Here is a 16279-nt window from a genome sequence, read left to right on the forward strand (position 1 = left end):
GAAGCGTTGGTCCAAGAGAATTACCCTTCTCTAATAAAACCAAATTAATGATACTATAAAAAATTCCTCTGTTGGTCATTTTTCTTTTAAAAGGTCATATTTATTTTTTTGTTTGAATAAAAACGACTCATTATCTAAGAGTTTTTGTGTGGAGTACATTAAATCTTTCAGTTCAACAGCTATAGTGCCATAAAATGTTCACTTTAACGAGATAAATCTACGTATTCACGAGTAGAATCCACGAGCAAGTTGATTTTGGCGTTTTAACTTATATAAAGTTCTAAATGGTTCAATTTGTTTCCCAGTTCACTTTTTCCCCCTAAAGTTTCTTTATCATTCCCGTTTCATGAGTCCCATTTGAAGGCACTGCACATCCCGACTGCTCACGGCTGATATCTCAGAAATGAAGAGGCAGATTTAGTCATAAAATGTGCTAATTCATGCTCCTGAAAGGCAGAAAAAAAACACTGTTTTTCCTCCTTTGAAGCACATTCAGAAAACTGTTCCACGGCCGATAATATTGTGAGTGAAGAACACAACCTCAGAGGGAAGTGTACGAACTGTAGAAGACCTTTCAATTTTTAATGAGGTCCGAGGTCTGTGTGCAACCTTTCAGCTTTTATCTAGTCTGCCGTCTCCCGTCCTGTCTGTCATCCCGTATCTTCTCATCTGTTGACTCGAGGGCTCTGTATTTAACTTCTGGAGTCGATACAACGCCGTCAAGAGTCATTTTCTAACTTTTAAAAACTTCACTCGGACCAATATTCAGTAGTTTTTAAATCCGAAACTTGTGTTTCAGAATATCTGTACTCACCGATTTCTTTGCCCAGTCCTGAGCGCAGGATGGCTCCGGCTGAGGTGACCACGGCACACGTCCTGAACCTGCTCTGCTCCCGCCGCTCCAGCGGGGACGAGGGCACGAGGCGAGCCCAGCCGAGCGAGGAGAAGGGCTGCTCCGAGCCGTCCACCGTCCTCAGCTGGGCCTGCGCTTTCATCTGACACAGCAGCTCCTTGGCACTCTGGGCGGCCTTGCGACGCCCCTGGTAGGACACGTGGTGCTTGTTGGCGCTCAGGTAGTCCTTCATGGAGCGCTGCAGCCGAGGACTCAGCATGTTGGCGGACACGTCGCCCCGCCACAGCCGATGCACCACAGAGACCGACTTTGAGAAGTAATATTCCTCCAGATCAGAGGAGTCGCCGCCGGCCCTCCTGTGTGCTGCCGCTCTCATTCTGTGTCGCAGGTCTTCATCTTCATTTTCCTTCTCTCCTTCTTCTTCTTCCTCCTCCTCACCACCGGCACCACCGCGGTGGTGTGCGGAGCTGACGTGGTTCGGATACTCTGCGGTCTGAGATGTTCTCTCGCGACTCTGGACCGCGGGATCTGGGTGAGAGTCCACATTCTCTGTGCCAAAGGAGGACCAGGCAGCCAGGCTCTGGGGGTCCAGGTAATCCTGGCGACTGGCTTCCTGGCTACCGTAGGTGACATATGGAGCACTGTTGGGGCTGCGGCTCACCTCCAGGCTGGACTCTGGGGTCATGGGGCTGGCAGAGGGCTCCAGCTCTGGCTCGTCCCCGGCGTTGGTTGTCGTCGCCGCCAAAGCCGGTTCAGGTCGGGAGCCGATGTGGGCGAGTTGTTGATGGGAGGCCTGTATGGAGGCCAGGCGGCGAGTGTCGGGGTGCTGGGAGAGTAAAGAGCCAGCAGAGGTCAGGGGCTCGTCCACGCGAGCATCCAGGAAGTAAGAGAGGAGGCCGAGGAAGAGGAGAACCCAGGCCAGCATCCCGGCCAGCACCAGCCTCCGCCACTGCCTCATACTGGACTTCATTAGCTCTCACTCGCACACGCGCCTGATCGACTGGCCCACCAGCAGCAAAGCCTCGCAGCCACGACTTTGCCCTGAAGTCAGCTGGAGGGCCTGCGAGAGAAGAAAGCTGTGAATGAAACTGAACTAGAAGAATATTTATGTCTACTGACACACACGGTACGTTCTCCTTTACCTCGTTAACCAGTTTCGGCGCGTATCCTCCACCTTCATCAGAACTGTCACCTGATGTGATCGCACCTCCGTAACAACAGCACGTCGCCGCCTAACATCAGGTGACAGTTCTCAGGAAGCGGAAACTGCTTAACGAGGTAAAGGAAAACTTAAAAACTAAACTATAAGAAGAACATAGGGAGGGGTTTAAAGTCACTCACCTCAACTGACGCTCCTATTCCTTCATGTCCGTGTGTGTGCGAGGATATAAAAAGGACCCTGAGAAGAGAGGAGGGAACACGGATTAACGGAGTCAAGAATGCAGATGGACATGAAAACACACAGCTCACGTGGACACGCGCCACAGGAGGACACATCTGCACGGGCAGAACTTGTTCAGCGGTCCACTCATAACAGAAGAGGAGGGATTATGAAACCAGGAACATGAGTTTGAGTTTGAAACATGTCAAAAGACGCATTAAAATTGTTTTCTTGACTCTAGACGCCCATGAGACTAATTAGGTTGTTTTTTCTGCCGCCACATTTTAAAAAAAGGGTTAGTACTTTATGATGTGGCTGTTAAACCAACATATGGGTATTTATGTGTCAGCCATTACACCACATCCTATGAGGATGTTTTTAATATTAACAGAAATGGGTTTTACCTTTCTGTCATAAAAGATGTTTATGCAGCAGCAGCAGCAGGAATTACAGACGCATAAATGAGCACTCACATCTCATTTTACAAGGTGTTAAAACACTATTCAGTGTTTACATAAAGCCTGGGAAATGAACATTAAAAAAAACAAATAAATAAAACTTCACTGAGTGAAAAATGGCAGAAAAATTAATGAATAATGGCATCAATGAGGAAGTGAATCGTTCACTTGCGGCGATCCGTTTTAAAAAATGCAATTCATGTTTAGATTCACATCCGTCACTTCATCCGTTCCAAATGAATTATGCAGCACGACAATGACCCCAAAACATACAGCCAGGCTGATAATAAACCATGTGACGAGAGGAGGACGAGGAGTCCTGCAGCAGATGGCGCGTGTCCCCCCACAGAGACACAGTGGAGTCTGTCAGGAAGAGACCGAAGACACCAAGTTTCAAACTAAATCCAGGCCAAATGTCCTACTTATATTTCTGTTTGCATCGTTTGTATGCGGTTAATTAATTAACAATAGAGGTAGAAGATTATGTTTGGCATTGATTGTCAAGGTGTCTGTAGAACTTTCTAGCAGGCAAAGCTATTTATCTTTCATTCTATTTATCTGTTCATTGTTGTAATTGGTATCAAAGCACCGTTGCCTTTAAAGTGCCTTTAAGGTGCATTGTCAAAGCCATGTTTTGTTATATATTAACCTTCGTATCATCAGAACCTGTATGACTTGTCGGTTTTACAACCTAACCAACTGCAGTCTAACTAACTCTAGTTAGTAGCTAACTAACTTACTAACCAACTAACTGTAGTTAGTAGCTAACAAACTGCTGACTAACTTCTAACTACTAACTGTCTAAACTGACTGACTAACTCTAGTGAGTAGCTAACTACGATCTAAACTAACTACTACTAACTGACTGCTGCCTCACTGCTGTTTAACTGTGTATGTGGAATAAACCTTCAGAAAGACAGTGGAGTTGTACCCGCCGTACTTGTTCTGGTTACCCTTTCCAGAAGGGAGTATTGAGCTGAAAGGATCAGCCAGTAAAAATCTGGACAGTTTGTATGCGGTTAATTAATTAATAATAGAGGTAGAAGATTATGTTTGGCATTGTTTGTCAAGGTGTCCTTTGGTAAAAGATTTGCTTTTAATTCCCCTGAATAAAAATAGAAGCATTCGCTGTCCTGCCAATTTCTCTCTTTAAAAAAAAAAAAAATTGGATTACAATCAATCATCATATTAAAAGCTAGAGTCTGTAATCTGTTTAATTTGGTGAAAACATTCATGTCCCAATAGCCACCAATACATGAAGTTGTGCGTCTGAATGAGCATGAGTAATCGTTTGTTTCACATGACATGGAACGACTGGCGGACACTAAAGGTTGGACTCACACGGACGATGTGGACGATTCACCTGAAACAATACAAATTCACTTTGAACGGGGCAGCATCGCGTGTTGCCAAACTGCATTCTGGGTCAGAGAGGTAGTGAAATGTCAGTCGATCGAGTCACGTTACGACAACATTCCAACGCAAGGACGAGATATCAGGTTTAAGCTGCAAAGGCAAGAGCGCTAGCCACTACACCAACCGTGTAGCCCACATCACCAGCAATAAGTATAATTCTCATGTTACCAATACTTTCGAGTGGAAAGGTTTGGTACAGTATGGTATGGTATTTGTTTTTGCGTTTCCTTTAGGAATAGGACCAAGCTATAACCAGCCCAGACTGGGGATCCAGAGTAAAATGGTACGGTAAAGTCAGGGTCAGGAGCTAGACCAGCTGGTTGGGCTACATTGTGGCGACAGATTAACGTCATTCCCTTTTTGTCCTGGTCGTCTTTCTGTGCAACACCGCGCAGACTATTCTCATACAGAACTTGACGTCTTGTTGGTGGGAAACATAGCCACAAACCAGCTAAGAAAAAAACCTGGTGGATTCAATTCAATTTTATTTGCATAGCGCTGAATCACAACATACATTATGTCAAGGCTCTGTACTAAGACGACAAAATAGAGAAGCAGAGAAACCCAACACTTCACACAATGAGCAAGCGCTAGGCATCAGTGGAGAGAAAAAATAACTCCCTTTTAGAAAAGAAGAAAAAGAAGAAAGAAGAAAATCTCTGACAGAACCAGACTCAAAGATGTGTGGCCAGATCTGCCTAGACAGGTTGGGGTGAAAGGAAAAATGGGATCCAGGGCTTTATCATTCCAAACTGTACCATGATGCAAACACAGTTTAAGTTGGCCATAACAACCAGGACTCTGCTAAACTTCCTCCAGCACAAACCATCAGACTTGTACTGAGTGCTTTTCACACAATAGGTCAATGGGAGAGGGTAGAATGAATAGAATGTAGCCTCCCATCCGGCTTCTCAAGATTTACTACATCCAGGACTCGATCCAATGTCACCCCTTGCCCCGACCAATGAAGCCCTACTCCTCTGTTTTCACATGTGTGCATCAGGGGTCCTGGTTCTTGGTGAGTTAGAGGACTATAGGGTGACGTGAAATGGCGAACTAGTCCTTCAAATGATGGGTATTGAAGACAATGCCTCGACTCCATGATAGTGATCTAACAACAGCTGACAACGATCACCAGCAAAGACGCGTCGGCTGACTTAACGACGTGTCACATTCTGGAAGGAATTGCCCATCACAGACGGGGTAGATTCTAACCACCACCCAAGGGGCAAAGGAGTGAGATGAAGGCCGGGGTAAAAATGAGAAATTTTAACAACTTCTCGTTGACCAACTGCTCCGCCGAGACGCGCTGAATCACAGACACTACATCAAGAACCAGGACTCCTCAAGGCAACATCTCCACTACATCTTTATTTATTTCAGCCTGACTTACTCTGCCGCCGCTTTGATAGAAATCTGGCGCCGGGTTCACTGATAGCTTACAGAGTGAAATACACAGCAATCAAGGTGACTAAATGAGGCATTAAATGGGCTCACATTAGAGGGCTACGATCCTCCCATCCACATGTAATTATAGGTTTTAGACTCTCAGAGTGAAAGTGTTTCCTTCGAGGCGGGAGGCAGAGCGAGTTCAGAGGCAGAGGAACACTCATGAGTACAGAGCCGCTCCGAGTCTTAATTACAGCTTCCTGTTTCTAAAGATGTCCGGTCTTGCAGAGTGCAGCAGATCCCACCACCTCCCTCCACCCCCACCACCCCCTTTCACCTTTACTCAACTTCCAGTCTGCTCTCCCCCCGGGGGGGCCACGCAGGAGGCCAAAGGTCATGTACTGACCCTTGTCAGGCAGGAGAAAAACAGCAGGGGGCAACTGGGCCAGAGGGAGAAGAGACAGTATGGGAGGAAGAAAACACTGGACAGAAACGCACATCTGTACAAACACGGAGCATCTGATGAGTTTCTGGCAACTCGCAGCATGTTCTGGCCTCAAGGCTTCGACTGAGGTGGGATGGGTGTCAGACACAAATCCCCCGGTGTGGCGGTTTGCAACATGTCTGCCGCACTGAGGTCAGAAACGCTGCCGTGCAGAAAAATATGCCATTTAACACCTGGGACTTTCTGCAGCATACCTGACACACACACACACACACACCACTGCCCAGTGGCAATGGTATCGTCAGGCAAATGTCATCTATATGCACCTCTGCTACACAGGAGCCTGGTGTGGATGTGCACATCTGTGTGTGTGTGTGTGTGTGTGTTTGCCCTCAAGGCATGTTGAGCAGAAATTTGTGAGTCTGTGTGTGTGTGTGTGTTGGCGTGCCTCACCTGGCAGCAATAAGGATGTGTGCTTCAGTAAGTGCAGCGAAACAACATAAATGTGTGGCACAGATGGAGCGGCGGGGGTGGAGGACAGCGCCAGTCTCACAAAGAAATGGTACAACAAGAAAAAGAAAAAAGGGAAACAGTGAAACGTCGCGTCTGCCAGACAGCAAAGGACGACTAAATGACTTAGTGGGAGTGAGAGGGAGACGGCGGGCGAACAAAGAAGCGCGCGGCACACTCCAAAGCACAACATCTCTTACAAAGTAAAACCTAAATCTGAAGCGAATATATGATAAAAAAAAATAATTAAAAAAAAACAAAACAAACAAGTAACGTCTGTGACTTTTATTATAACTCCGAGAGCAGCACATTCTCATTATAAAGCAGCTGTGGCAGGGGAATGTTTGGGCTTTTTAATTTATCACCAATCAATCAACTAATTAATTTGAGTTCTGGTGACGATAAAATGAAAACACTCGCAGGGTTTGGCTGATGTTTGCAGCCTGATGCCGATGATTGTTGTGTTCGTGAGTGGCAGCGGCTTAGTGTGAGAAAGCCATCATATTATTCATCAATAACCTACTGTTTGTTTTTGATTCAAATCATTTTTCAATGTGATTAATACAGAACATTGACGGGACTCAATTAACTGGACGGAATAGAATCATAGCATTATACATGTGGCTGCATATTCACTTCAATTTTATTTGTTTATTCATCTCAAGGCACCGTATATAGTCAAGCAGAAGAGGAGGCATCAGTGGAGAGAGAAAAAAGAAAATAAATTAATGTTTCTCTGATAGAACCAGACTCAAAGATGTGCGGCCGTCTGCCTAGACAGGTTGCGGTGAAAGAAAAGAATGGGGCACAGAGTAGAGCTACATATTCAGTACTTATGGTGCATGTGCATGTGAGTATATACTAAAAGTGACAAAAGGTAGCAGGAGAAACTTTGCACGAGGGAACAGATGCAGTACGATCAGTATCAGTATCTGGTTTTTACTGCCCGGAAGTAGTTTAAATCCCGCCATGTGATATGGGAAATGGAAAGAAGTCAAAATCTGATATGATCTGTGTCCTAAATTGACGGTCATCGTGATATTAGTCGACAATTTACAGGAACGCGGCCAAAATTCACAGCGACGTCACAAACAGCTTAGTTTGTAGTGAGAGAGTCGTAGAATTCCTGGAGGTCACGGGGCATGAACTCGGATTTCAAACTCACAAACCCTGAGCAACCTCACCAGCTGTAAATCCCCCCGGGAATCTTCGCTAATAGATTTACAGCTGCCAAGGGCTCCTTCAGGAATTTCCTTTAAAAGTAAAAGTTACATACAAATGCACTGGTTTTTTTATAACAATTTCCATTGTCACAATTATCATTTCAGCAGTGGACAAATGAAAAAGAAAGAAATCCGCGTTTCTTTCATATCTGGAGTCAGATGACATAAAGTAATATATACAGGTACATAACACCAGCAGTTATCGGCAAGCCTTATTCAAAGGTCTGATACAATAAGTGTTTGTCTGTCTGTCACAGCCCGGGATGCAAACCCTGGTCTCTGGTTTCAGAGTCTCAGGTCTCACAGTCTCTGAACTCATCACCCAGTGTTTTAGTGCACTGGACACTTTCAGACACATTTTCAGTCCCTAAAAATCCCAGAAAAAAACCTGTCGATTCTTCACTAAGTGCAGGCGATAAAGAGACACTAATAAAGGACAGGAAATATCATCCTGTACGAAGAAAAGTGATATTTCACAAAATATTGCACAATAATTTTGACTTTGAGGGAAAAGAGGAAGAGAAAATATGGAATGGCTTCACTAAGCACAGGCGATAAAGAGACACTAAAAAAAAAGGGACAGATGATGTTATATATACTGAAGTATATGAGTATGAGCAATGTTTTAATCTTGACTGAATGAAAGGGGAAGAGAAAATATGTAAGAAGACAAGAAGAAGAAGTGTTTTCTTTCCAGACTGAGACACCAGACTGTTAATAACATCTATTTATATGCATTTATCTTTTATTGAATCAAGAATCTAATCTCTTTTATAAAAGACGAGATATATAGAATATATAAATGCCTGTGTTTGCAACTGTGACTGCTCGTTGTGTTAGATTCAGATGTTTTGATCTACATACAGATTCTTTTTCAAAGATATCACCTCACTTTCAAAGTGCTCACTGCTAACATTTGCCTTTTTAAGAAGCAAAAATCTTTTTTAACTCTCAGGAGTCAAATTCTCCAAGGCTGAAACATCTCAGGCTGCATCTGAGAGAACAAAGCGACTCAGTTTCCCCGTTCAGTTACTAGTTCTTCTTTTTTAATAGGTGTTGTTATAACTGCTAATGGGAAATTGATTAAAAAGAAAATAGAAGGAAGAATATGGCTCCCAAGGATGTGTATTTATTATCAGACTCTCGCCTCTCGCTGCTTAATAATTCAATGTTTTACCCCCTATTTAATTTAATCTTAACCATAGTTCAGGCAAATACATCGTCGTCTGATTCTGGGATTTTTTTGTTATCACATCACGACGAATTTTCCCTTCTTGACGAACATGGCACAAAATCTCTTTAGGGCAGAAACATCCGCAACAAAACCAGGCAAGAGAGGAAATAAAGCCAGTGTATTTATAGATTTCTCTTTAAAGTAACGAGATTTTTTTTTTTTTTTGGAGTCCCGGCTGCCTCGCAGCTCCCCGTGTAATATTTCTCATTTTGTCTATAGTACAGGCGCTGCCTGAGGCAACGACACTGAACTCTATAGCCACTATTTCAATGCCAGGTAAGTGCTTGTGCAGTCTTAAAGGGGGGATACACGCTCTCAGCATCCCATTAAAAAAAAAAAGTGTTTGGTCCATGTAACGACACCCCGCTGAGGAGGAGCCGAGCTGGTGCAAAAATATGTCAAATAAGCAAAGTGAGGCTTGCTCTACAGGAAATAAGGATTCTGGCTCTGGTGACGTGCAGTAAAGAGCGAGCTCCACAAATGCACCCAGATCTGTGCACACATGTGGAATTAGATTTGTGTCAATATTGTTTAAGAAGCAAATCAAATATTGATTTAATCATAGTGTTCTTTGTGCTACAGTGTTTCACAAATTCAAATTCAACCATTTTGAGTGCTTTTTTTGCTCAGGTGTGTTTATATAGTTGGTGAAAATTATTTTTTTGCCAAGGTTGTGCTGAGAAACAGGATATAAGACTCTATATTGTGCATTCTTATACCCTCTGTATATACACTGTACATTTAAACACGGTAATGGGGGAAAAAGCAGCCGAAATGCTCTGTGTTCTAAGAGTTAAAGCAGCGTTTATTTCTATAAAGATTTAAAGGAAACCATGTTGTTGTTCTTTGACAGGAATCTGCAAAAAACAGAGTATATTTATGCTGATAAAAAGATTTAAAGACGGCGAGTATATTATACACGACACACAGCTGTGCTAATGTCTCCACGACAAAAGATGAAATAAAAGTACGTTTGCATGGTTGACAGTGAGAGAATAATGACTATATTCATGTGGGACTTAAATAATATTCACCTTCGTTGAACTGTCATTGATCAATAAATAACTTAGTGGCACAGATGTTTATCAGGGCCGTGTTTACTGGGGGGGGAAATGATTGAATGTAGTGTTAAAAGATTATTTCATAAAATGTATATGAAGACAGTGTGACAGTGTTTATTTTTCATTTGTTTTTTTTGCTTTTCTCTCGCCGTCTGTTTTCTGACGCTCTCTGATTGTCGTGTTCATTTATTCCATCTTGTATTTTTTTGTGCAAACGCTCCATCGCGAGAGGTTTTGTCTTAATAAATCCATTTCTGAACAGCAGTGAGTGCCTGGGATTTCACAATTGGTGCATCAGGTATCAAGGTGTGATGTAAAGTTCATTATATTTAGATTGTCTGATAACATTCAATTTCCTTTCTGGCCAAATTCCACATCGCATGAGAAGAAATTCCAATTTTAACAGTTTGAAAATGAACGTGCTTGTTGCAGGGACACTTTGTACCTGTCCCACTAAAGAGATCATACACTTATGTGGAGACGTGTCGCCGCGGTGTTAACACGTGAAGCAGGAAATGATTCCAACATTTCCACTGTGGCGTATCACACAGACAGAAATGATCTTATCAACACCCTCGTGTTCACACACAGCGGCTCCTCCACTTTGAGAAGTTCTAATTGTGCGTCTGCGGGAGACTTTTTTTTGTATTTTATGAAAACGTTTGCGACCCAAGGAAATGAAAAGCCCTCATTAATGCCGCAGACGTACTCACAGTACACAGGTATCGATGCGCACATCGATCCGAGGCCATTTTTGTGTCGCTGCCATAATTTGAGCCTCGCGCACAGACAATACCGGGCATAATATTTCAACAGTACAACAGCAAACTGCTGCGCTTTCACATCAGACAAGACACAGAGCAAAGAGACAGTAATGGGGATATTAACTGAGGCGAGAAATCGGAGCTAAAAGACGAGGCATATGCGCGCAGTCTCTTCTTTCCTCGCTTAATGAACCCCCCCCCCCCCCCGCCGCCCCCCCGCGCGCGGGCTGCAGGTCCAGTCTGCTGTAGCCTCTAGAGGCACTGGGCTTATTACAGTGTGGCACATCAGACTTCATCCTGGGTAATTATGCCGCCAGTGTCCGAGTTTCCCCAACGCTCCGCCGCACTTCATCTCATCTCGAGACTCCAAAGTGCGGCCGTTAAGGAGTAAACAGAGCGACGGAGGAAACACTGTTTCTTATCCGTGCTGAAGCTCAGGCGTGACGTGGAACGTGACCTCATGAGGACAGAGGTGATTATAGGCCAATACAGTTACAGTGACAGTAACTCGCCACACGATGCGATACTCGATACTAGGGCTGAACGATTATTTGGACAGGAATTGCGATATGATTCGCGATATCACAGGGAATTGTCATTTATACATCATTATTCTCAAAAAATATATATTTAAAACGATAACCGTGTGACAATAATTCATCTAAAATTATATTTTGACACACATTTTGGCGTTAACAGATATTGCGCCTCCTGCGATTTTTAAATGAGTTGTTCAGCCCTACTCGATACGGGGTCCACGATACCAATAATATCACGATACAGCAATTCTGTGATAATCAATATATTGCATGACAATTTTATTGGACATGGAGAACAAAGACCAAAGGTCACAAAGTCTATGTATGTATTGAACGTGGACGGAGCATCTCTTAACGTAGCTTTCTCCATCATTATCCCACAGTAAGCTCCCGCAGAGGGCCACTACACCAGCCGTGTGGCCCTCTGTAATTATCCAAAAGGCTACTTTTGCGTCTGCAGTCTATGGCCAGATGTTAACGACACCCTGAAATGCCAAACACAACCACGAATAATGCAGACATGGCAACAAAATCTAAACAAATAGATTCGCGACAGCGTTAAAATGCCCGATGAGCTACAGTAGAACCGTGACACAGTGGGCGACAGACGAGCACACACGGTTACTACAAGACAGAGTGAGTTTAAGTCAAAACGGCAACATTATATTGTTTATTCAATCAAAATCCCCCTGAGGTTGACAAAGTTGCCTTCACCCACAAGTGTGTTCAAACACATATGTAAATTGAAATCAAAACATTTGGCATACATGATATTCACCCTTACATTGGCCTTTCAGGATCAGCAAAGAGGTCAAATAAGAGGCCAAATATGTGGTTTATCCATTTTCCAGCAGAGGGCGCTAGTAAAATGGGAGGGGTGGGGGTGTTTGATATGAATCACGGGCCGTAATAAATTAATTTGAGCGTCATTTTTAGGAAAAAAGGTGACAGCCCTTATCAGAGGTGACAAAAACAGTTTATGTCACATGACTCTCACCCAATGACCTTGCACCGCTAAATTATAGTGGCAGAAAATAACCAAAGTGAAATTCTTCCCCCCTTAAAACCGTCTCAACTCAGTTAATCCTCAACCCCGTGAAATATACGGAATAATAATAACAATAATAATAATAATAATAACAATAATAATAATATGTGTGGCTGTAGGAAAATATCAAATTTCATTTTGACATAAACATTCTGACCTCAGGTGCTTCCACGTCTCGTACTAATCGATCAGAGACGTTTTTTACGCCTTGAATTTAATCTAATTAACGACAGAATGATGTAAATGCACTTGAAAACAAGCCGTGGAGGTGGGAGAAACTGTGTGTGTGCAGAGATCTGCTGCACTGGAGCTTCCCAGGAGCACAGTGACCTCCATAATTCAACAACTCAATGATCAGTGTGGCAGGGCTCCAGAAAAACTGGTGTGGGGATCAAGGGGGGGGAAACTATATATCCTGCCCTAACCCTGCTGCCGCTCCAACATGATGACATAATGAAGGAGTTCCTATTCTCTTCACTTTCACTTACCGTGCTCACTCACCTTCTTTTCTTTAACCCCCCGTCCCCCCGCCCCCCCCCCCCCCCACACACACACACACACACACACACACACACACACACACACACATCTGCCTGATTATGTGACCTACATTCAGCTGCAGTGCCGCGTGTGCGTGCAGATATAAGTCACCGCTCCACTGACTGTGTCTGCGTTGACGAGCGTTTGTTCCAAAGTCAGTCATTTTCGTCGTTACGCCCCCCCCCACTCAGCAAAACTGAATTAATATTGCATCCACTACAGCATCTGTGTGTGTGTGTGTGTGTGTGTGTGTGTGTGTAAATACTGTACTACCATTTGCCTGCCAGTCTTTGTGTGGAGATGTGACTTCACTACCAGCAGTAAATCAGCCGCCGCCTCCTCAGCACTGGCAGCGAGCATGTGGAGCTGAGAACACACTGCAGGCAGTGCGGCTCGTTCCAGCCATCTGACCGCCTGTCAATCACAATCACATGACGAGATGCACGCGCCGTTCAGAGAGCGGTTTGGAATTGGATTTATTTGGGGTTTTTTTTAAGCCCAAGAAAAGGGGAAAACACGGGCTTCCATTTCACTTCCTCTCCTCACAAGAGAACAGAGTGAAAGGAGCCCCAGCAGCAGCAGCAGCAGCAGCAGCAGCAGCAGCAGCAGCAGCAGGCATTCCTGCTCTTTCGCCTGCACTCGTCAACGTGTAGAGACTTGAATGTGATGCAAGTCAGCGCGAGCGTTGCTCTCCACCAGTGTGATGCTGTTGCTATCAGCATGTTGCCAGAAATGATTAAAATAACACACAAAAAAAAAAAGAATACAAGAACTCGTGTTCATAATAGTCATCGGGAGGATTGAGGAGAGACGCGCGGCAGCAGCACACCTGCGGCAAATTACTATCATCTCAAAAGAAAACAACAAGCCGACACAGCTGTCGGGGAATTCATCTGCAATAATGGGCTTTATTATTTAACTCAAACAGGACGAGGTAATATTTCAGTAACAATAATTATCACAGTATGGTTTTATTCCAAAGCAAAATAAGACGTTGGTATGTGTTCTTATAATGTGGTTTTAAAGTCTGGAGGCCGCCCTGCTACAGCTGCTAACCTCGCGAGCCCATCTTACATCTTAAACGGTTGACTTGGACATTTTCTAGTCACTCAGGTGAAATGTTATCCTGCTAATGGACAATCACCGAAAATCAACATCGTCCTCAAGTTCCTTCTCAGCTACAGCATATACAGATATGGACGACAGTGGTGGAGGAAGTCCTCGCGTTCGGACGGAACTTTAGAATCTACCATCGCTCCAGCAAAAGAGAAAGGGACTGAGCCTTCAGCGTGTCCCCGGGAATTCAGTGTGACCGGAACGTCCTCCCAGGATTTTGAAACATCAGCGAGACGCTCGCCGGCTACTTCAGAGCAAAATGAATACAAGTCAAGAGACGCTGTGCTCAAACGGTGGGTTCCAGTCATGAGCCGTGACAAACTTTGTTACCTCCTCCTTCATCTGTCCATCACACTCCTTATCTCCTCCTGCTCCCCTCTCCTCTCCTCTCCTCTCTCCTGTCCCTGATTTGAAAAAGGAAGCCAAACCTCTAGTTTAAAATGGAACGCGATGATCGCGTCGTAAACACGTCTCCTTTATCGTTTTAAAGATGGATTATTTAAAAAACACACCAAATATTCCACTGAATAATCATCGACACACATGAATCATCGTTTGATATTTATTACTTGCGGCAGTGTTCTGATAACATCCGTCATATAACCTCTTCTCTTCTTCTCTCTTCCTCACCATTGGCAACCTCTCTCTCTCTTTATTGTATGTATTGTTCTTCACGTTTATTTATAAAGGGTTTATCACGTGTAAAGGTTTGACCTGAAATACATGTGTTCATAGACAAACAGCAGTGGGATTCCATGAACTAGATCAGTTAGATACTGAACGAGCAAACACACACACACACACACACAAACACACACACACAGGCTATAATTTTTCCGTGGTTATTAATAAAATATTCAGGCCTGCAGTTTTAGATGCTCAGGCCTCATGGCACCTACTGGTGTGACAACAGCTCGATGCAAAACAATAAAAAAATGCCTAAATATGTTGGCATTAGAGGCTGAAACTAGCCTGTTTTCCATAGCTGATTAATCTATCGACTGTTTTCCCATTTTATCGACGATAAATCATTTCTATGCTCCTAAAATATGTGTTTTTAATGATTCCTTTGTTATATGGAGCAAAGAAAGCAAGAAATATTCATATTTAAAGGGGCTGAAAAACCTGGAAAGCCTGTTTCAATCATCAACAATGAGTGATTGAATATCAAAAAAGTTGGCTCTTTATTTAGTAACTGATTAATCCGTTAATTTTGCAGCTCAGGTTCACATAAATGCTGCAGTAGCATCATCAGGTACAGGTGTACTTCATCACTGAGAGGAGAGCAAAGAACAGCGCTGAAGGCTTTTCTCATCAGCGCCTCATAGACAGATGGTTCATCCAATCACCTGCCAAGTTTGTTTGTTTTTTTTTAAAAAAGAGTCCCAGCCTCTCTTTTTTTTTTCAAACAGTTTCTAACAGAGCCTTCCCAGATGGTTCTTTGCCACAAACCATCTGGTGCTTTTTTGTTCAAATAGTTGCTGGTTTTTTTCTTTGTCTTCCGTGAAAAAAACAAAAAACAAAAAACAAAAAGACAACTTCAGCAAAAACACATCGAGAACAATCATCGTGCAAAAGTCTCCTCTTCTGTCATTAAACACAGAATCGCCATCTCAAATACTCACAATCCGCGATGGTTCATTCATGCTGCTTTTTGCTTTCACTGTCCACGCGTTTTTCTCTAAGCAATACATCCACTAGAGGGCAGCACATGGCCAAGCGACTGATGTCAACAATAGATTTGCATGGCAACGACGGAGAAGGAGAAGGTTGTGCTAACGAAACACCTAAAAACAAAAGCATAAGCGCTCACGCTGTTGTTGAAATGTGTGGCGCGTGACCTATGGCTACACTGCCCCCTGGTGTTCAAGGTGGTACTGCACCACTTTGTTTACATTACCTGAAAAAAACGTCACCTAACGTAGAGGAAGGGCATCCATCACAGGGACACATAGAGACAAACAACCTGTGGTCACTGATGAGCGCAGGTGTCAAACTCAAGGCCCGTGGGCCACATCCAGCCCACCATGCAATTGTATTCAGCCCGCGAGAAATAAAATGTTATGTCTTTCCTGCTTTTTTCCACTGATATAATGATTACAGTACCCTTAAATGTGGACTTTGAAAAAACAGAGGTGGAACCAGAGGGGGGGTTCTATGGTTGTATTTGGCTCCCTATCTTTTAGCTTTATACATCCATGTGCTGCAGAGGAAATTAGGCAAGACGGATGGAAACGGACAATGAAAAATCATTTGTTTGGAAGTTGTTGTTACTTAACCTCGTCTGGTCCTCGACTTGTCT

General features: G+C 43.7%; 1 protein-coding gene across 1 annotated transcript in view; it reads right to left on the reverse strand.

The window, feature by feature from the left end:
- st6gal2a (ST6 beta-galactosamide alpha-2,6-sialyltranferase 2a) overlaps window positions 1–16279 on the reverse strand; it is a 61184-nt gene that overhangs the window by 31326 nt on the left and 13579 nt on the right. Inside the window, exons 2-3 of the mRNA XM_058623200.1 lie at window positions 2195–2252; window positions 815–1913 (exon numbers count right to left, since the gene is read on the reverse strand). Of these exons, the coding sequence (XP_058479183.1) occupies window positions 815–1823 (1009 nt within the window). The 5' untranslated portion in view covers window positions 1824–1913; window positions 2195–2252. The remainder of the gene's footprint in view (window positions 1–814; window positions 1914–2194; window positions 2253–16279) is intronic.

Source organism: Solea solea, chromosome 2 (genome assembly GCF_958295425.1).
Source record: "Solea solea chromosome 2, fSolSol10.1, whole genome shotgun sequence".
Taxonomy (NCBI): domain Eukaryota; kingdom Metazoa; phylum Chordata; class Actinopteri; order Pleuronectiformes; family Soleidae; genus Solea; species Solea solea.